The sequence below is a fragment of the Periplaneta americana genome, chromosome 14, assembly GCF_040183065.1.
Source record: "Periplaneta americana isolate PAMFEO1 chromosome 14, P.americana_PAMFEO1_priV1, whole genome shotgun sequence".
Taxonomy (NCBI): Eukaryota; Metazoa; Arthropoda; class Insecta; order Blattodea; family Blattidae; genus Periplaneta; species Periplaneta americana.
The window spans coordinates 69,585,109-69,607,171 of record NC_091130.1 but is presented as its reverse complement, the minus strand read 5'-3'; the positions used below and the strand labels follow the sequence as shown (position 1 = coordinate 69,607,171).

The window sequence follows — 22,063 nt, the reverse complement described above, 5'->3', positions numbered from 1 at the left end:
TGTGTTTTATTATTATTTATGCTCGACCATGCCGAAATGTAGTAATTATACACCTGGTAGCAGTCTTTTAATGCAAGTCATTAAAGTACACCTATTCATTAAAGTTCAGGTTTTCGATTATTCTCGGATATGCAATCGAAAGACAACTAGGGAAATGTAATGGAGACTCGAAATCCAATACTGTCGCAGAAGGTTATGTTCTGTTACTACAATAATTAGCGTTAATTGTAAATAATATTAAAATAAATTCAATTTGTCATCTCGTTTTTCAATTCTAAATCAATTTCCAGGTTATATCAAGACTAATGTTCTCTAGGTTATATCAAGGTCAATGACATTCGTGTTTCGGAAAAAATCAATACTTTCGCGTCTGCGCACATCTCACAATTCAGGTCAGTTCCACTCCTCACTTACATAACCATAACATGAATACTTCTGAATAATTTCAAGTTAGAAATATGGTCGAGCATAAAAAGTCGTATGAAACTTGCCTATAATGGTAATTAAGACGCTCGTATGAAAATTATGAAACTCGCGCTCGTTTCATAAACAAACATACTCGCGTCTTAATTGCTACCATTATAGGCTCGTTGCATAATGTACTATTATCGTGTTACCTCTCATAAACAAGTTGTTGTTTAGTCAACTGTCCAAAAACAGGGCCTTATAAATTACACACCAATGAGGCATTACTCATGAGGCAACTAAGTCAGGAGATAATGAGACAGGGTGGCGAGTTCCTTTCCTTCTCCATTGCATACATCGCTGACTTGTAACATATTACACTAATCAGACTTCAGATGTATACAAACAACTGTTTTACCTCTGACACATATTGTCAAGTGAGATGTACTGCCTGATACTGGATGCACACATCAGCGAGAACCTCAATCAGAGGTCATAAACAAGTATTGAATAAAAACTGAATGAAAAATCTGTGTGAATGAATATCAATCTCTCAAATCAGCTCAAGTAGCACTTAGGAACAACAGTTCTATAGTATCTCATCACTATGGCAATATCGTTCAGCAGAATGACTGTTTTCTAAGACTGAGGCAACTCTAGACCAAGACAGAAGATTTCTTCTGAGAAAATGCATGGAAATTAAGGCCATGAAGTTAGAAATAATTCTGGGTGGAATCAGAATTGTAAGAAATTCTGATAAGGCAGAATGTATTAACATCAACACCAACTTGATATGTTTTTCAGGAAACTATTTTTTTTTAATCTCTTTCCTATCATGAAAACCACTGGTAGTCTCACATATATTGTGTGAAAATAATGCTTTGTAATTTTATCTCCAGTACTTTAAGAAATGATTTATATTGTAATCTGTCATATTCATCACACTTGAAAAGAAGTCGTAAGTTTAAAATTCAGCCTGATGATTCAAGTGGTGCTGATGATACCAGTATGTCTTTTCTTACCATCTAAAATTAACAGCAAATTTATCAATATTAATATATACCTTACGAGTTTTTGTGAGAGAGTCAAGAATTGGAAATTTTGTGTACTGACTTTACCTATTATTATTATTATTGTTATTGTTATTATTATTAATTATTATTATTATTAATTATTTATTATTAATTATTATTAATTATTATTATTATTAATTATTTATTATTATTATTATTATTATTATTATTATTATTATTATTATTATTATTATTATTATTATTATTATTTTGAGTCAAATGTAAGAAAGTTTAAGGCAATGTTTTATTTCAACTGGTTATTTAAAATAAACACTATTAATTGTACAGTTCTAATTGTGGAACTGATGATAGCAAGACAGTATCGGCAAAATGAGTCCAAAGGTACATCATGGGACTACTTGATATTACCTTACAGTTGGGGAAAACACTGGAAAATACCTAATCAAGTAATGAGCCAAAGTGGAATAAGAGTCCACAGTCAAGTGTAGACTCGGAGTACAGAATGATGTTCTAATTATATACAGGGTGTAACAAGAGATGTGTTACAAACTCCAAGGTGTGGTAGAACTCATTGAAGGCACAGTTTTTATATTATGAAACCTCTTTTCTCTGATGTGTCCCTAAGGAGCTATGTGTTCAGAAATCTAGAACTCCTGAGGCCAGTCTGTAGATAATCCAATGACAAGAGTCACAGAATTGAGCAAATAATACAACATAGCCTATTTAAAGTGTCTTCCCCTCACTTCATTGTACTCATTACAACTACGCAACATTTACCACCTTACATTTACACACATAAGAGAATATTCTTGATCTGTTGACAAGCTCCAGTGATCAGGACAATCAGTTTCTCCCGGGTGTCAACAGGGGTGAGGTATGCAACACTTTTAACATATCTCCATAAGTAAAAATCAAGAGGGATGAGATCCAGAGAGCATGCAGGCATGCAACAGGTCCCCTCTTTCTCCCTAAACTCAGTAACAATACTGTTTTTAACTAGTAGCTTTATCAGACTTTACTTTCGACGTTTTAGTGGATATCTAAGAAGGCCTTTGGGAAGACCACATAAGAGATGGAAGGAGACTGTAACAGATCACTATGCCCAACATGGGAAAAGATGATGATGATGATGATGATGATGATGAAGAAGATGAAGCCACAAAAGACACACTCCCATAACATGAGATCTGCTGTTGTAACTGATGCACAGTGAGAATATGCTTCACAACCACAAACATTCCACAATACAGTTTTAGTGACTTCCCCACTGTAATGTCTGCAACCCAACTGAAGCCCCACTTGCAGTATCGACACGTATGCAGATATGACATAATTTGTTACAGGTGCAACTGCTGGCAGCACTGAGAAGAAAGCAAAATTATATTTGACGCCCATATTATTCACTATTCAAAAACATATTTTAAAACATCCTAAAATTTGCTTAAATGAGAAAAAAAAAAAAAAAAACCTTAAAATTGAAGAGTCCACTGCAAGAATGATAGATGTCATTTGAAATACATTTTGCAGGAGAAGCAATTGAAAGTTTGAAATGCTTAGCGCTGAAAGCTTAACTATGATTTTCCGATCATTACTGGACAATGACTATCAGTATTAATGCCATATAGCTCTCTATGTACATTCTATATGTCTTAAGCTATGCATTGACAGTCTTGGTTCATTTTCGACAAGAAAGTGACATCCATCATTCTTGCAGTGGACTCTTCAATTAAAAATGACCGAAAAATGCCCTCAAAAAAAAAAAAAAACCTAAAACTTCAAAATGACGAAAAAAAAAAAAAAGTAAAATATTTACATGTCCTTGTAACTAGCAGCTCATATCCAGAATTTATACAAATATTTATGGGAATTATACAGAATGCAAGAAAAAAAATGACAGGTCATCAAAATCTGTACCCTGGATAGTACACTAAAAGTAATTACTACACAACTCAGAGAAGCTGGCTAGCTACTATATGGTCACTAAAAAAAGGTATCCCCATCATGCAATGAAGGCACTTGGGGGGCATGGAGGTAGAGCCCCATGCTTTCCATGACCTCGGCACTAGAATGAGGTGGTGTGGTCAGCACCATGCTCTGACCGCCTTTTACTCCCGGGAAAGACCCGGTACTCAATTTTATAGGAGGCGGAGTGAACCTCGGGGCCGTTCTGGAAGTTTGGCAACAAGAAAAATCCCGTCACCACTTGGGATCGAACCCCAGACCTTCCAGTCTGTAGCCAGCTGCTCTACCAACTGAGCTACCCGGCCACCCACTATGTGGTCACTATGAATCAAAATGGTCACAGTATATCATTTTCAATAATTTCTGCCTGGTTATGGAGACTGTGTAAAGCTGTCAAACTGACTACCAACCCCACTCTCATTTTGGATGAACTATAAAAATATGCATTACTGTACCTTTGGTTCAAGAGCGGAGTCATAAAATAATTGATTTGGAAGAGACAGAAGCTCTGGTACAGAACGATAATTGAAAACCAATCTCACGATGACACGAGAGTTGTATCCTCCGCTCTCTGGAAATCCTTGTTGATCTCGCTGGTATGGAAAATGATGCATTAGTCGAGAAAGGTAAGATTCACCCAGACCCATGCGGAGTGCCAAAGGTGATGTGATAACTGGTCCCAGTTGAAGAGGGTCTCCAGCAAGAACTACTTGCCCGGAGCTAGTATGAATGAAATCTGCAAGAGAAAGCCACAAGGTCAGAGTATTTTGTACAATTAATTTAAGATTCTTAAAACTGTACACCAATTTGTGAGAACTTCAATTAAAGCCAAATACAACATAACCCCATTACACAGATATACTGCAGGTACAATTGTCTCTCGCAATATTTAAGAAATTTATGTATATTGTGATATACAGTATCCATATTTCCCTGACTTCAAGCAATCTAAACTATTCATGGTATTCTTAGAATGTAGGCTTCCACGGCCAGTGTCAATAGAATTGGTATTTTCCGGGCTAGAGGGGAGTGGTTGTCAGTAATACAACCAAACGTTTCGTCCACTACTCCGGTGGAGATCTTCAGTGGTGTGGTACACGTGCGTGGAGAAATCTGCTGTGTGTACCAAGAACTGGTACTGAGACTGGTAGCACGTCGATATTTAAGGTGTGGAAGGGTTGTAGCTTGTCGTCACCGTGGTCTGCACCAGTGGCTTTGGTGTTCTGATTGTTTGTCATAGTGTCTAATTGTCGAAGAAAGGGTTTGGTAGCTTCAAGACCCGAATCACCGAGCATAGAAGGAACTGCCGTCTAGGTCACATGGATAAGTCAGCCGTAGCCGAGCATGCTTTTAAAGATGGGGATCACAACATCAGGTTCCAGGACACCGACATCCTAAGCAATATGCCATACTTCTATGCCAGGTTACATCGGGACACTATTGAAATACACAAACACAATAACAACCGTAAGGAAGAAGAACGCAAGGTCAACAAAGCTTGGTACCCGGCCCTCAGAAGCACACACACCAAATCCTTTTTCCAATAATCAGACACTATGACAAACAATCAGAACACTAAAGCCACTGGTGCGGACTGCAGCGACGACAAGCCACAACCCTCCCACACCTTAAATATCGACGTGCTACCAGTCTCAATGCCAGTTCCTGATACACACAGCAGATCTCTCTGCATACGTGTACCACGGCACTGTAATGGACGAAACGCTTGGTTGTATTACTGACAGACCATGGCCCTCTAGTCCAGAAAATACCAATCCTATTCATGGTATATCTTGAGCGATCATCATCACTGGCGTGACAGTCCTTTCAGTTTGATCTTAGCCTCCCTTTCAGCAACCATCCATCCACTTCGATTTATGGCTCTTGCTTTCCAATTCCTTATACCTAACTTTCGTAAGTCTATCAGTACATCATCCAGCCATCATAACCTGGGTCTGCCGACTTTCCTCTTGCCATCTAGTTTAGCATTTAACAATATTTTGGGCAAACATTTATCGTTCATTCTGCATACATGGCCTAACCATTCAATATGTCTAGCTTTAATGTCTATAATTATTATCTTCAGCAATAACGACCATTCAATTGGAAATGAGTGGTACCTACTGCTCATGTGTTACAATGATATCTACATTCCAGCTATAACAAATCAGTTATATTAATATGAGGTATGTGATCAATGTTTATAGTTTACAGTATAGCAACACCTGTTCTTACTTAAATCTAAAAATTACTAATGTTATCCAGTACTCAAGATATACCATGAGATATGTAGTTTTGTTTTCCGACCTCTATTATTCTTTGCATTTTACACGTGCTAAATGGAATGTGATAACTGTGGACACCACAGTTGGATCTACAGTAACGTATTGGATTTTATATAGTTTTACAACTTTATGTTTTTGTGTGTTCTTAGCCTCTTCATTAGATGGACACTGTGGTGAGTTACCCATTTGTTTCTGATCATGGATCTCCTACACTGATGTGCCAGTGAAAGCAGCATTATTGTGATATTTCGCATTAAGAGAGCAGATAAGTGTAGTAGGTTTTCTTACTTAAGACGTTTTAATTTGACTGCATGTAACAGCTGAGTGCTAACTAAGCATTAAGCAAGCACTGTGAGCCTGTTCCTATCATTGAGTTTTTCTACAGGATCAAGCTCTAAAATTTAACAGTCTTCTTGGTGGTAAAGAGTCATTAAAGGCTTCAAATGGGTGGTTTTTGCGATGAAAAATTCGACATGTAGGTATTATAAGGGCAAGTAAAAAAGATCTCTGGGGTTTTAAGGAATCATTACACACTGATTAATGAAAATATATTGGGTCAAATTTGTATAGGAACACTGAGAAACTTTGAAAATTTAGTTTTATATTAAACACAGAAAATGTAGTTCGATACCCACTAGATGGTGTTTAATGAAAGTGACGTCCACAGCATGAGAGAAGGAATTTTCTGTGGTCGAATTCCATGCTAGCAAGTCATTTATCACTGTTCAATGTCGCTTCTAAGCAGAGTACATAAAGGATTCACCTACAGGTATGTCCATTCATGTGAGAAATTGACCAGGAATCCAACTACGTCACCAGGTGATGTGGAACATGTGCGACAAGCATACCAATGTAGCCTGCAGAAATCCAGCTACCAAGCCAGCAGACAACTTGAGATGCCACAAAAACTGTGAAGTGTTCTTCGCAGGCACCTATACATGAAACCACACCTTTTGCAGTTCCTTCAAGCTCTATAAACTGCAGATCGTGATTGCTGGGAAGCATTCTGCATTGAGTTCCAGAATAAGATGGCAGATGATAATTTTGCGACCAGGTTGGTGTTTGGTGATGAATGCATCTTCCATCTCAGCTGAAAAGTGAACTATCACAATATCAGAGTATAGAGTCATTCCACGTCAAATCGCACAGCAATAAAACACGACCTTCTCGGAAATGGTCGAATTTTTTTTCATGAATTCCAGACATCAAATAAGGAGACCCGTATTTCTTTATTTTCACAATTATTAATTATTTGTGTAGTTATGAATATTTGAAGTTAAGCAAATTATGCGCGCACTGTGACATAAACTCGCTTGGAACTCTGTGTCTACATATAATTGAGATTTGCGCTTTCCCGCATTTGAAAGAGGAAATACAACACTTTTTATTACTTTAGGCCTATCACAAATAAATTTAAAATTTGGCCTATTTTTTTAATCGTTTCTTTTTCAAAGCAAAATTACTATATTAAATAGCCAAGTTAAAAATCTGAAAAAAATATAGACTTGTTCACTGATGTATTATCTGTAAACTACTGCATTTATAAATATGGGATCAGCACCCATACATTTGTAACAATTTATTTTCCGGAGGCACGCACGCGCTCACGATGCCCAGCTAATGAACTGCTTGCAGCCATAGGCTAGAAGGCTGCCCGTGGAAATTCCCCGTTGCATCTGATGTCACCATACTAATCATCAAATGATTAATACCTTAAGGAACAGTAAATATCTTATCTAAAATTATTTTATTATTGTCAGCTCAGCTAAGAGGGGAAGCCCTTCACAGTGCTGTATGTTTATACTGTATTATAGCAAAGTATTTGATGATAGCAAAGCTGGGTAAGGCAGTAAACTTTATGGCAGTAAACAGATGGCAGGAGAGAAAAATAATCAGTTTGGGTTTGAATTTCGCGCAGCGACGTGACTTCTATACAACATGAGTGATGGTAAAGATCGCATAATATATAACAAGTGTTTAAATCCATTTACCTTCCTAATCACGCTTTTAAAAAGAAAAGTACACTAAGACGCGTAGGTCGCGACTTATTGATAAAGCTCAATTTAAAGGAGTCTTTGAGTGTGCAAATATGTGATTTGTTCCGTAAAAATCAATCAATTTCCGCATAGGTCAGGTGAAATTATATGTGAAGCAGGAAGTTCTTGTGATATTAATAAACATAAATCAAATGAAAGTGCGGACAGAGAAAGTGATTATCCCAGTATTTCTTCTAGCAGTTCTATGGATACAGTGCTAGAAATCACTATTATTGAGGAATTAAACAAGAGTTTGATGTCAATAGAATCCCCTATCAAGAAAAGAAAGATACAACAAAACGATACCCCCGTGAAAAGTTTCAAAAGTAAAAGGCTCCCTAGCATGTTAAGTTTTTCATGTAGAAGATGCATCATCATCCATTCAAAAGTCAGCCATATTTTATTTTTGACGGAATGCAAAGAAAGGTACAACCTGAAAATTACATAGTTATTGCAGACTTTTCTGAAAATTATTCATTTGTAATACAAAATTCAATACAAGGTGTGCATTGGAACATATGCCAAGCCACAATACAATACTATTTTAATTTTACTTCCTATTTTATTTTATTTTATATTCTCTTATAGGCCTATTAATATTATATCTGAACTGTGACTGAACACGAGCGCTGCTCATTCGGTCTCAAATTTTGTTAATACTACTGCATCTCCTTTTTTATATTGATTGTATTATTTTATTTCTATTTCTCTTGTTTGTAATTATATTCTTTATTCTGTATATTTAAATAAATAAATAAATAAATAAATAAATAAATAAATAAATCCTTTCGTAGTATATTTCAAAGGAGATACAGAAATTCGTTGCAAAAGTAATGTCTTCTCAGAAACCATGAAACATGACACCGATCCCTTTCACTTTCAATCCGAACAATCAATTTCTTAAAGCAAGAATTCAACGATATGAAAAAAATCATCTACTTTTCCAATGGATCAAGTTCACAAAAAAAATAAATAAAAAAAAAAAAAAATTGCTTACATGAACACGATTATGGAATTAGTGCTGAATGACACTTCTTTGCAATGTCGCATGGTAAAGGTCCATGTGTTGGCATTGGAGATACTGTTAAAAGACTTGCCAAGACAGTTAGCCTATACAAGATCCTATAACAACACAAAAAAAAACTGTTTGATTAGTCACAAAAAACATTTCTAACGTGTCATTTATATTTTGTCCATTGAATAAGCACAAAAACCACACTGAAAATTTGCAGGCCAGATACCATAATCTAAAACCAATAACTGGTACATTAAAATTATATTCTTTCATTCCGTTGTCAAAAACTGAGGATTTAGTAAAACAATTTTCTTTCAAGAAAGAAGGTAGGCGAATGAAAATTTAAAGCGTGAATGAAAAGAGCATTTGAAAAGCATAATGTACAATTATTTGAAGATATCATAATAAGTAAATTAGCAGTCTTTCCTCGAGTAACTTGATCCGTACTGGATGTAATGTTGCAACGTTTAGTCAATTATCCAGCGTCGATAAACTTCTTAGCACGCTTTAACGCTTCCCGTCCACTGCTGCTGCGCCGACCGCTACACATTCTGTCATAAGTAATTAAATTTCCATTAAACTATTGGAGATCCCATTCTGATTTTTTCTGGAATTATTAAGAATACTTCAGTGCACCTAGTAGGCATTTTTTTATATTTTTAATAGGGCTATTTCACATTGATGTATATGTTTTAAAAATTGAATTAAAAAATATTTGAAATAATTATATTAAAATTATTTAGTAAATATTTAATAAAAGAGAGTACTTTAAGCTTTTAAATGCATTTTTCAAAAAAATTTTAACATCAATATCGTCAGAAATATGATGCTTTAAATGTTGCATTGTGCGACATTTTTAACGAATTTTAACATGTAATATTTTAAAAACATGTGGACTTAGGAGGAAATAAAAATACACTTGTTGGTTTATGAGACCCATAGAGTTGGTAAAGAAATATAAACGCAATCAGAAATATGAAGGTCAAAATTTGTATAATTTTGTGCGATTTGACATGGAATGACTTTATAGGGTAGTGGTTCTCAACCTTACAGAGATCGCTGCCCAATATTTTTTTTTCTATAAGATGGGGGCCTGGCTCCAACAAATTTATTCGTAAATACCTTTCCAATGTTTCTGAAGTTCATACATTTAACTAACATAAGTATTAATAAATATAATCTTCATCTTACGATGTTTGGTGACGTATACACGTCCGTTGATGTGACATATTAATGAATTGAATACTATTATAGTCACAATCATGCCATGGTATGAAAGAAAAATTTCACAACCTCGATAGCTCAGTGGTAGAGCGCCTGACCGGAGAACAGGAAGTCGCAGGTTCGATTCCCGCTCGAGGTTGTGAAATTTTTCTTTCATACCATGGCATGATTGTGACTATAATAGTATTCAATTTATTAATATATAATTGAATATGGCATACATAATCTTAAGATTTAAAGAGTACCAGTGATTGAAACTTGAAAAAATAATATTCTTTTCTATTTTAAGTGCATCTCTTTTACGCATAAAGAATTCAAGGATTTGTTTTCTAAATCACATTGTTTTGTGCTGATATCTTGAAAAAGTCGCAATGGTTTCATAGGTTCATATCCCAGAACAGTAGCACAAATGACAATATTGAGTGTGGCAATTGGTCAGTATCAAGGCATTCTATGAAACCAAATTTTTAGTTGATCATACAATTACGAACAAATGCAGACTTTTTCTTCTATGTGCTGGTACTTTTTCCCTCTTTTTGCTTATCCTGGAGATTGCTCTGTGAACTTCAGGTAGATGAATCATTAGTTGTTGCGTCACAAGCACCTTCATTACGAAATTTCTTAATATCAAAATTAAGTCCCTTGTCTTTTATTCATATTAATATTTATATCTGTATGTCTTGTCTATTACTTAAAAAAAATCATTTGGGTTTTGAAACAAGCACTTATGCATTGCAATGCGAATTTGTGAAGAGACAGTATTCAATATGACTATTCTGTACTATTTTTTTATTGAAAACATCAGTCCAACAATTTTGGTAGAACTCAAGATCCTGAATTTTGAAAAACAGAATATACTTCCCAGCTAATTGGTTACTGAAATCTGCAACAAAGATGTTATTTCGTTCAGTTCTGAGAATAGAGGATTTGCCGTAATTGTTATTGGTTTGTATGCAATTTTTATGACTGGTCATAAACAGCGGTCGTGGTCGCGGGGTGGTGGTGGCGGTGGTAGTGGTAGTAGTAATAAAGAGCATATCAGTTCATATAATTACAGTATTTAAAAACTTGAAACGAAAATGTAATAGTTCTTGAAACTTTAAATGCTAGCTAAACAGTTATTTCACTAACATTTTTACAGTAACTAATAATTTAATTTACTTTTTCAAATTATATTTTGTTGAAGGAGCATATGTCAGCTGACACCTAGTACCTTTTCGCATTCAGCAACCTTTCAATGTTAGGATCAATAGAATTTGAAACTAGAACAACTCGTTCTTCATCAATTCCTTCATTGTCTGCCTAGTGGTTCAAGGTATATTGTACCTTTTTATAATGAAACAACTACTGTTTGTATACTGGACATTGTATATGATTTGCTACAAGCCTATATAAGAAGAGATTTTTTCCCATTCCATATTAAAAAATCTACACAAAGTAGAATATTGAGTGCAGATCTTGTCTATGGATTCAGACACAGGCATTTCTCGGATTTGAGATTCTTATGTCTCCGCCTGCCAACGCACTGTGCTAGCAGCTCTTGGGCCCAAGCTTGTGGTAAACCTGTGGCAGCTGCCACCTGTGGCCGAGCTTAACATGACTATATTGGAATACAATAATAAAATTGTAAGTGCAGTTCATAAGAATATTTAATTAATTTGTTTATATTCTACAAGTAAAAATTTCGTGTTACCGTAGGTATGGTATAACAATGGTATTGTTTTACTGCATTCTTAAATTGATCAAAATCAAGAACTCACCTTTATTTCACATGTTAGTTTTTTATGCCACTTCTTACATACAGTTCTGGTATTCCTTTAACTCCAGTAAAATTACTATGTACTCTTAATTTGAAGCTCAAGGAAAGTGCAAATAAGCATTAATCCACAGAAGGGACTTGGATTTTTTTCCATTGTTGGCATTACTGCAGAACGTTTTGGTGGTTGCTTCTACCTTCATCTTCAGGAGAACAAAAAACAAATAGTTTTCCTGATTTGTCAGTCAAGTAGATTCTGTCGTTTCTAATGACTCTCACAAGCAGAAAGCTTTATCTCTTCCATTTTTGTAACCTGAAGACGAAAGTAGAACCAATCTGCAAAATGCTGTGAAATCATTTCTCAATGGAAAAAGTCCAAATTACACCTCTTCTCAATAAACTACTAATATCCACTAGTCACTTTTACTTCAACACTACAATTAAATTATTTAAGCTTAAAGTGCCTTACTTCTATGCTTTTGTAACATATTTTAGAAATATGAAAAATATTACCAACCTAAAGGTACTAATATCTCAGGTTCAGTTGCTTGGCCAGCTTCATCAACAAAGACATGTGTGAAATGTCCTCGTTCAAATCCCATAACATACAACTGTCCCAATGCAATGCACGTTCCAACAGTAATTCTATGTCTTCCAAGAGTATGAGCATTGGATGAATTTTGAAGTGATACACCCATTGGTGTTGAAAAACTGGGATCTTTTCTGAATAAGTTTGTATCTCCTGTTGTGCTGTATGGAATTAACTTTTCTGGTACTTTTCCTTCATCTATGTAATGATAACCTACAAGACGGACCAAGTCTCCTGGTAAGAGAATTCCAGAATCCAAAAGACGTTCAGCAATCAAGTCTGCAGAGCTATTAGAAGGAGTTGCTACCAATAACCTGCAAAAATAAATATTAATGACATAACAACCCAGAAATGATACTTCATATACAATACAGTAGAACTTGGTTATAACGACATCCAAGGGCCCTTAAAAATTATGTTGTTATAAACGAGTGTTGTAGTACCGAGACTCATATTATCAGTCTAGTGAGGTGGAAAATGAAAAATAACAAACTTAATTAGGCTTATTTTAGATTTATGTATTCACTTTTAAGCCTACCATGAACATAACAAAATACACGTACAATTATAAATACAGTATTCTGTATTAAAGCAGTTTATTCAGTACTTACGAAACTTCTTTACTTAGGAATGAAGTAGTCATTTTACTCTATTGTCTCCTACTTGCCCAATACACTCTTTCTAAATTACGTTCTAGTATTATGTTCATTATTTCAGTTACAATTTCACTGCTCCCTCTCCTAGCTTCGATTCATTCTGTTCAAATGCAGCAACAAGTTTATCCTTGCTCTTCCAAATTGTTTGGACTGTGGAATTAACTAGGCCAAACTCACGACACACGTAAGCTATTTTAATTTCATTCTCAATTTGATGAATCACTTTAACTTTTTCTTCCAACGTTAAAACTTTCCTTTTAGTAGCCATACTGCATTAAAATGCGTACTCTTAGTGAAAACTTCCTGTTGAAACTGACCGCACACAGGTACCGTTAATACCGCATGAATTCAGGAAGGTTACAATGAGGTGGGGAATCTGCCTACATGCCAGAGATATATGACAGAAGGGGACAGTAAAAAATAATTTACCAGATTTCAACAAAAATTTCTTAAAATACTTTGGTTCTTAGAAAATATTATTTCAAACTAAGGTTGAAAAAGACATTATATGTGAGGTAGACACATATACAAATCAAACTTTCAGGTATAACTCCCTGTAAAGTTGGTTTGAATAATTTCAAGGGAAAAATTGTTCCTGGGCCAGGTATCAAAACCGGGACCTTTGGTTAAACGTACCAACGCTCTACCAACTGAGCTACCCGGGAACTCTACCAGACACCGATCCAATTTTCCCCTCTATATCCACAGACCTCAAAATGGGCTGACAACAGTCAAGCAACCAACACTGAGTGCACACTAACTCTGTGTGACTTAAATTGTGGTTTTCTGTTAACGAACAATGATGTGTATTATGCAAATCATATACATTTGTCATATTAAGCAAGGTAGAAAAACATGTCTTATGGAGAATTAGTTGGGACCACAGAATGTTTGACAAAACGAGGTCGCTATAACCAAATTCCACTGTAGTTATATCCTTACACACAATACTGATGATGTATGAAAACTGAACAATTCCTTTTATCACAACAAATGGACGGTAGTATTACTGAATATTCACTCAACTGCTGCAGTTATTACATTATTTTATATTTTTATTACAATAAATTCAAAATATGTTCCCCTGCACTCTCTGTGCATAATATTCAAAGAAGCAACATCTCCAAAACAATCCTCAACTTCACAAGCACTAATTCCATATATTCATTCACTGATAGTCATTGACTATAATTTCTATCGACAATGATATATTACCACAGAAATGAGATTCTTTGTTCTAGTCAGCTCTACCAAGTAATATCAACAAACAGTTAGAAATCAGTAAATTTCTTTAAACATGACGCTTTATAGATGATTCACCAAAAACACCAAAATGATCTTTACATCTCCACTGATGACTCACTCTCATTCAATGAAAAAGACTCTGGAACTCACTACTACCCTCCTCAAAAGAGTGAAAAATACAGTAGAGGTACCTACTCTCTTTAGATCATTTGGTAGGAGGTGTAAACAGATGAGCTTGTAGGGATGCAGAGAAACAGTCATTTATAGACCATAATATTAAAGTGTTATGAACTTTACACATGTAACAAAAAATGATAAATCTTCAGAGAAGGCAGAACTTAACATTTCAAAATAGTTTACATTTTATTAATGATGCCTACCACAATTATAACACATTGTTTTATGCGATGGTGGAGTTTTCAGCAGTTCTTGGGATATCAACTACAGAATCTCTGTACTATCTGCTTCAAAAATCAGTATACAATAGAAAGAAATTTTGCAGTCAAATATTATAATATTTAGAGTAAAGTTAACAGACTGAATACATTTACTACAGGTTATTCTCTGTAGTAATAGGGATGTGACTAATAGCACAAAACTTCAATAGCTCAGCACATTTTAGGAACACAATGCATTTCCTTGGGAGAATATAACAATAGTTTGAAGTGACATGAAACATATGGAAAATAATGGTACTATTTTACTTTATATAATGAATTAAATGATGCTTTCAACTGAATAGGCTATTCATCTTCGAAATTCAATGTGAGCGTGTAATGACCCTACAAATTTTGTCTGGGGCCCTCTACCAGGGACAGACTTCTTTCACATGCTGTAAATTTAAGAGACAGGAATCACAACTTTGTACTTCCTTCCTGGAAGAAGTCAGTCATGCTGAGCATTTTATTGCCCTTTAAAATTCATTACTCTCAGCCGGGTTAGAACCCATAAATCTGGCATACAATGACTAGCAGAGTAACCAGTACTAGAACACCTAGGAGTACACGAAGATAAGTAGGTTTAAAGAACACATCAAAAGCTCCATTTGTGTCCTTTTTTACACAGGTCATTTAAAGGCAATGATACATGTTCAAGATAAAAGCGTAGCTTAAAAACATAGTCAAACAGAAAGAACAATTACAGTGATTTTAAAAATTCGAGGCAATTCTTGTTTAAAATCATTCAAAGGAAACAGAAAAATTGGGAACGAAACAAATAGCAAGTTCAACAATAATATGGCACCAAAATAATATGTAAGGTGACCAGTGTCAACATTCAACAAATCAATCAAATTTCGTGATGTAAAGTGTCTTAATGGCAAGTATGTAAATGTAAATAATAAGAATTAAAAATATCCTCGAGATCTAACCACCATAAAAGGTATAAATACTAGTCCCAAAAACTTTAAAAAAAGTTGACAAATGATCAGCCAGATAGGCCTATGAAGGTCTAGCATCCAAGAATGACACATAGCAAGTGCTGTTTCACAGTATTTCTAATAAAAGTGAAGCAAGCAGTCCAGGCAAGACACTGTACATAATGAAACTTGTGAGGTTACAGTGTCTTAGAAAGAAAAATTTACAGGATTCAAAGTAAGCTACAAAAAGATAAAAATATACATATAAATATATATATATATTTTTTTTTTTCTCCAAACTAAGTGTGCTATATGTAATTACAGATTAACATATGATGATTATACTAAATTTGCAATATATCTATAGTTACTATTTGTATTTATGAAACAAAATTCATACTCAAAATAATTTAGGATAATTATATAGTAAACATTGGCCAGGCTATCTTTCCGCAATAGAGGTTCAGGGCACATACACTACCAAATATATACAATATATATTTTAATCAAATTTTCAATGTTTTCTCATGACTGACATATTGTAAACCTTTTACACTCTTTACAATAAAGTATGTGTTCTGGACCTCTATTGTGAAAAGATGGTGGCCTGGCAGATACTTACTACATAATTAACAAATTTAGAAATGTAGGTACTACAATTTCATTCGATTTTTTATACCTATGTTTGTTTATGAAGAGTAATATATTACCACTCACTTTTCACCACCTGTCAAAAGCTCTGGGATGGACTTTGCTTCTTGCTCTTATCTCATTCTATACTCAAAACTATGTACGGTGAGATACCAAAAATCTAAGATGATTGGCACTGCACTGCTACCATCCTTGAACCTAAATCACTAATGTTATTAAAAAGTTGTATTAAGTAAAGTGATGAAAACAGTACCTTCACACACAACTCGCTATATAAAGGAATAGTAATTATATCTCCACAATATATTGTGTTATATTATAATTGTGATATAAAATAAACACACGATATAGCATCTGAATAAAACTAGTGAAATTAGAGTAACTTGCCTTGCTTGATAAATACAGTGAAACCTTTTCAAATCGGAATCTGAATAATCCGGAATCCTGTCCATTTCAGAACAATTTATTGGTCCCGGCAAAATTCGTATCTATTATGTGTAATTTTTCCTGAATAAAATGGAAACTGTCCAATGCGGAAACACAAACTGTCTGCTACTGTTCAAAACGGAAATATTTTGAACACATTACTTTAATGTAAACTATATTTTGAAACAGTGTGTCATTTCAAGGAATGTACGAGATATGTACTGTTATTGCAAGTTATCTTGAACCTTACATCCCCTAAGTCTGTCTTTCGAACTGCTCGGTACTGCATGTACTCGTCAACGTAACGGCACGGCAAGGATGCCCCTCTCTCGGGTAACCTGACTCTTTTCAGAAAACGTTGGTTCTTTCACTTTACAGCTCTCTACTGTGAAAGAACTGAACATGGTTTCGTAGCAGGTTTTAATTAACCTGTAATGAGTACGTATTTAAATATAATCGTGTGTACACTCCTCCTCTCTCATCCGGGCTGGGGACCGGCAATGGCGGAGTTACTACAGCTATTTCTATACATTATATAGGCCTACATGGCTTACACCTACAGCTGATATGTACATATTCTTATAACAATATTTTACAGGCTTATTATTTGAATTTACATTAATTTACAATTATACACAATTCATATTCCTATCATTGCTGCCATCATCGTCATCGTCTTCATCGCTTGGTCCAAAATTAATTATTATTTCGTCAATGGCATCATCCATTCGGAATTATCTTCTTAAACGTAGGTACTACTTTCTGAACAAGATAGAATTCTTCGATTGTATCCCGAATGACATGTTGATCGAAGTCGTACACTTTACCACAAGTCCTAATTCTGGAATGAAATAATATGTTTTGCAGAGCTATAACAAAACAATAGCGAATTCAGAAATGCATATAGAGTGTTAGTTGGGAGACCGGAGGGAAAAAGACCTTTGGGGAGGCCGAGACGTAGATGGTAGGATAATATTAAAATGGATTTGAGGGAGGTGGGATATGATGACAGAGACTGGATTAATCTTGCACAGGATAGGGACCAATGGCGGGCTTATGTGAGGCCGGCAATGAACCTTCGAGTTCCTTAAAAGCCATTTGTAAGTAATAACAAAATAATAACTTACAACAGTAATTCATTATGTCGCTCACATACACACACTATTGTACATAACTATTATAGCAATAATTTAATAACATTACATACCTATTCTTTCCCGGAGTAATGTGAGGTTCATTCGGTTGTAATTCAATATTATTCTTAATTCTCTTCACGGAACTAATACTTTTGCCAGAGTATTTAGCTGCTCTCTCATGTTCCTTATCAAGAGGTTCCTGCAAATATTTGTTTAATTTTTCCTCATCGTAACATTAATTTGCGATAATTTCTCTTTCTCCTCTGTGGATAACAGCGTTAATTTTTCTCTACGGTGGTGTAATTTCACCATAATTACTATCCTGTGGTTGCTGCTCCATGTTAACACTACTGGTACGCAGTGAAGGAAATAGCTCTATGTTTCTTTACAAGAGATTATGATGTGGAGCATGCGCAAATAACTCAGTTGGCTCCACCCACGTTACACGCTTCCTTCTCTCTGCCCCTGCTCAGAAACTTCAAGATAACTTGCAATAACAGTAGGTCACTGAGATAAAAGGTTTTATTTGCAAAATTTTAGAGGGTGCAAGGGTGTGCTGGCTTGGCGCTCATAAATTTTATTACCCTGTTGACTAGGCAGATGAGTCCCTTCAAATATTTTCCTTGCTACTCAATCTGTGTACTGTCATAGCTGGGCAGATTGCAAGTGCAGTGATTTCATGGTAAAAAATTAAGTTGTATAAAAATGTGGCACTATCATTAAGTGATGAAGTACAGTTATCGTGTTACAGGGAAATTAGAAACGAAGTGTATGGGGAATCATGTTGAAGTTAAGTTGTGGAAAACTCAGGTGTATGAGGCTTTAAAAAAAAAGTATCATGAGTAAGTGGCTTGCGGCCAATAATGGTAAAGAAGAGAAAGCAAAAGGCTATGCGGAAATAAAATAACTGTTGTGAGAATAGGTTCTTCATGCCCTTTCAAAGAACATGCCAATTTCTGGACCTATTCTGCAAAACGAGCCCTTGAACTGGCAAAGAAATTGGATAAACCAGAATTAATATCTTCTAATAGGTGCTCTTAGTCCAATTAAATAATGTGCAATGATATATGGAACAGTATTATAATATTTAATTTTATTAATATAAATTTAAGTGATCAGTAGTAATGTTTCATGAGTGAGTTACGATACATTTATACAGGAAATGAGATTTTCATCAAGACGATTCACCACCAGCTCATCTGAGGCACAACAGGCCAGAAGGCCTAATCCTTGACAGAATTTGATAATGATGATGATGATGATGCACCAAAGGATTAAGCAGCAGAAAACTTACTTAATATGAGCAGTGTTGAACAGATATGGGAAATGTCTGTTACTATTCGCTTGAGAAGCTTTTGCCATTCAGTTTTCTCTCAAAAAAGCTGGAAGTTATAATTTATAAAACAGTTATATTACCGGTTGTTCTGTATGGTTGTGAAACTTGGACTCTCACTTTGAGAGATGTTAAGGATGTTAGAGAATAAGATGCTTAGGAAAATATTTGGGGCTAAGAGGGATGAAGTTACAGGAGAATGGAGAAAGTTACACAATGCAGGACTGCACGCATTGTATTCTTCACCTGACATAATTAGAAACATTAAATCCAGACGTTTGAGATGGGCAGGGCATGTAGCACGTATGGGCGAATCCAGAAATGCATACAGTGTGTTACTTGGGAGGCTGGACGGAAAAAGACATTTGGAGGCTGAGACGTAGATGGGAGGATAATATTAAAATGGATTTGAAGGTGGTGGGATATGATGATAGAGACTGGATTAATCTTGCTCAGATAGGGACTGATGGCGGGCTTATGTGAGGGGCGGCAATGAACCTCCGGGTTCTTTAAAAGCCATAAATAAGTGTTAAACAGAATATTTTATACTTCTTGCAGTTTGTGGCATGCCATTTTGTTTTCATTTACACAAATGATAAAATATTCCATTTTAACTTCACACCCAAATAATACGGAAACCTGTCCAAAACGGAAAAAAAATTAGGACCATGTCACTTCCATCTTGACCAGGTTTCAATGTTTCTCAAATTGTGCCAACCTAACAGTTACCAAATAACTATCATGGTATCTGTAATATTGGAGGAAATGTTACTAATAATGAAGTGAACTTAACAGCAGGTGATAACATAATGGCAGAAAAATTGCAACTTAGTATCTCACCTTATACTGTACTAGTGACCTGAATTTTTAGCATCTATTTTCATCAAAATTAGCATCTATTTTTCTGAAATTAGCACCTACTTTTCTCAAAATTAGCATCTATTCTAAAGGAAACTTTGTATACATTCTACCTTTCATTTCTCAAAAGATAACACTGTAAACAGTTCAATGTTTTCCTCCTTCAGATTACATCGTCTGTCTGAAACAACAGCACCATTCTGTGATAAAACATGTTCACTGTCAACATTGTTTGTTGGTATCCACAATACTTGCAAACATCATTCTGAAAATGCTTTATTCTCCAATGTGGCAATTCCAGAATTTACAAAAAAAAAACTGTTTTAACGTCTGAAGCATAGAGTCTATGAATGGATACTGCTGGGCTCTTTCATGAGCATGAGCATTTTACGAAGAAGCACATGTCTCACAAATTCAACCAACTCTGCCAATAAAACTACAATAACTATCCAACTCTGCTACGATCTCATAAGCAAATGGTTGAGTAAACCGCATTTTAGTCAAGCCCATATCGAATTTAGAACTTGATAATTGACATTACGATATGTATATCAATCATCTGACCTTCATTTTAGTAGGCCTATATGAAATTTATCGAATCGAGCAGACATTATTAATAAAGAGATAATCGATCGACATGTTTTGAGTATTCAAAAAGTGCCTTTAATTTTTGTATATATAATTATATATTATATTCCATGTATTGTGGGTCCCTATCACCACAGCATGGCGCATCCTCAGGTTGCAGATAGAGGAGACGGCCTCCAGATATGGTAGGTAGTTGCGAATATATTGAATAAGCAGTCGTGGACAGCTGATAAGGGGTGGTCCTTCAGTTTGGGGGTTGGGTGAAGGGCTAACAATCCATCACCGTAAAAAACAGCTTGTTACGAAATCTTACAATAAGCCTCGGTTTTTTGTCATCTAGTATGCTGTCAAAAAATCTGAAAGTTATAATTTATAAAACAGTTATATTACCAGTTGTTCTGTATGGTTGTGAAACTTGGACTCTCACTTTGAGAGGAGCAGAGAATAAGGGTGTTTGAGAATAAGGTTCTTAGGAAAATACTTGAGGCTAAAAGGGATGAAGTTACAGGAGAATGGAGAAAGTTACACAACGCAGAATTGCACGCACTGTATGCTTCACCTGACATAATAGGAACATTAAATCCAGATGTTTGAGATGGGCAGAACATGTAGCATGTATGGGTGAATCCAGAAATGCATAGAGTGTTAGTTGTGAGGTCGGAGGGAAAAAGACCTTCGGGGAGGCCGAGACATAGATGGGAGGATAATATTAAAATGTATTTGAGGGAGGTGGGATATGATGATAGAGACTGGATTAATGTTGCACAGTATAGAGACCAATGGCAGGCTTATGTAGGGCGGCAATGAACCTGCGGGTTCCTTAAAAGTCATTTGTAAGTACAATTCTGTAGTGCTCGGGAAAAGTGGCACAAGTAAAAAATGTTAATTTTACAGGAGAAGGAAAGAAAAACTGTCTTCACACTGGTTTATGTCAATTTGATTTTCTTCTGTATGAATTATTGTAATGGGAGAAATACTTATCTCTCTTTCCCAAGCATTGTAGAATTATATATTGCTTTTTGCTTGAAAAATAACATTTTACTGATAAATTGCTATTAAATAGCATTTTTCTCGTGATTGCGCAATTTGGTAAAAAATTCGATTTTTCGTGCTTCCAATTCTGCTAGAAAATCATAATAAATCATTTTAAGATGAAAAATACTTTCTACCCCACAATTTAAAAATTCGCGGATTTCGCAAATGCGAAATTTTCAGTTCCCTGGTCACTATGGTAGGAACAGTGAACTAGCAGTTGTAGATGCAACACTTCAATATTGAAAAGATATCTAAAATTAAGTAAGTACCATACTTAATATGAATGTTTGCTGATTTCAAATAAGCAATCTACATATTACAGAAATAAAAATCTACGTCACATACATTCGAAACCTGTACCATTCACGAAAAGGTACAATCAGACAGAGCACAACAAATCTATCACTATACAGTGCATCCCCCAGTAACAGTAGAATTCAATAGAAATGAAATTACAAAACTGTCTCCAATA

The 22,063-nt window shown here is 35.1% G+C and overlaps 1 protein-coding gene and 1 non-coding gene across 2 annotated transcripts in view; one reads left to right on the top strand and one right to left on the bottom strand.

Annotated features, from left to right (window-relative positions):
* armi (probable RNA helicase armitage) overlaps positions 1-22,063 on the bottom strand; it is a 44,890-nt gene that overhangs the window by 3,788 nt on the left and 19,039 nt on the right. Inside the window, exons 4-5 of the mRNA XM_069845517.1 lie at positions 12,235-12,620; positions 3,857-4,137 (exon numbers count right to left, since the gene is read on the bottom strand). Coding sequence (XP_069701618.1) covers positions 3,857-4,137; positions 12,235-12,620 — 667 coding nt within the window. The remainder of the gene's footprint in view (positions 1-3,856; positions 4,138-12,234; positions 12,621-22,063) is intronic.
* On the top strand, positions 10,029-10,100 carry TRNAS-GGA (transfer RNA serine (anticodon GGA)). The gene has a single exon. It is a non-coding gene; the product is annotated as a tRNA-Ser (tRNA).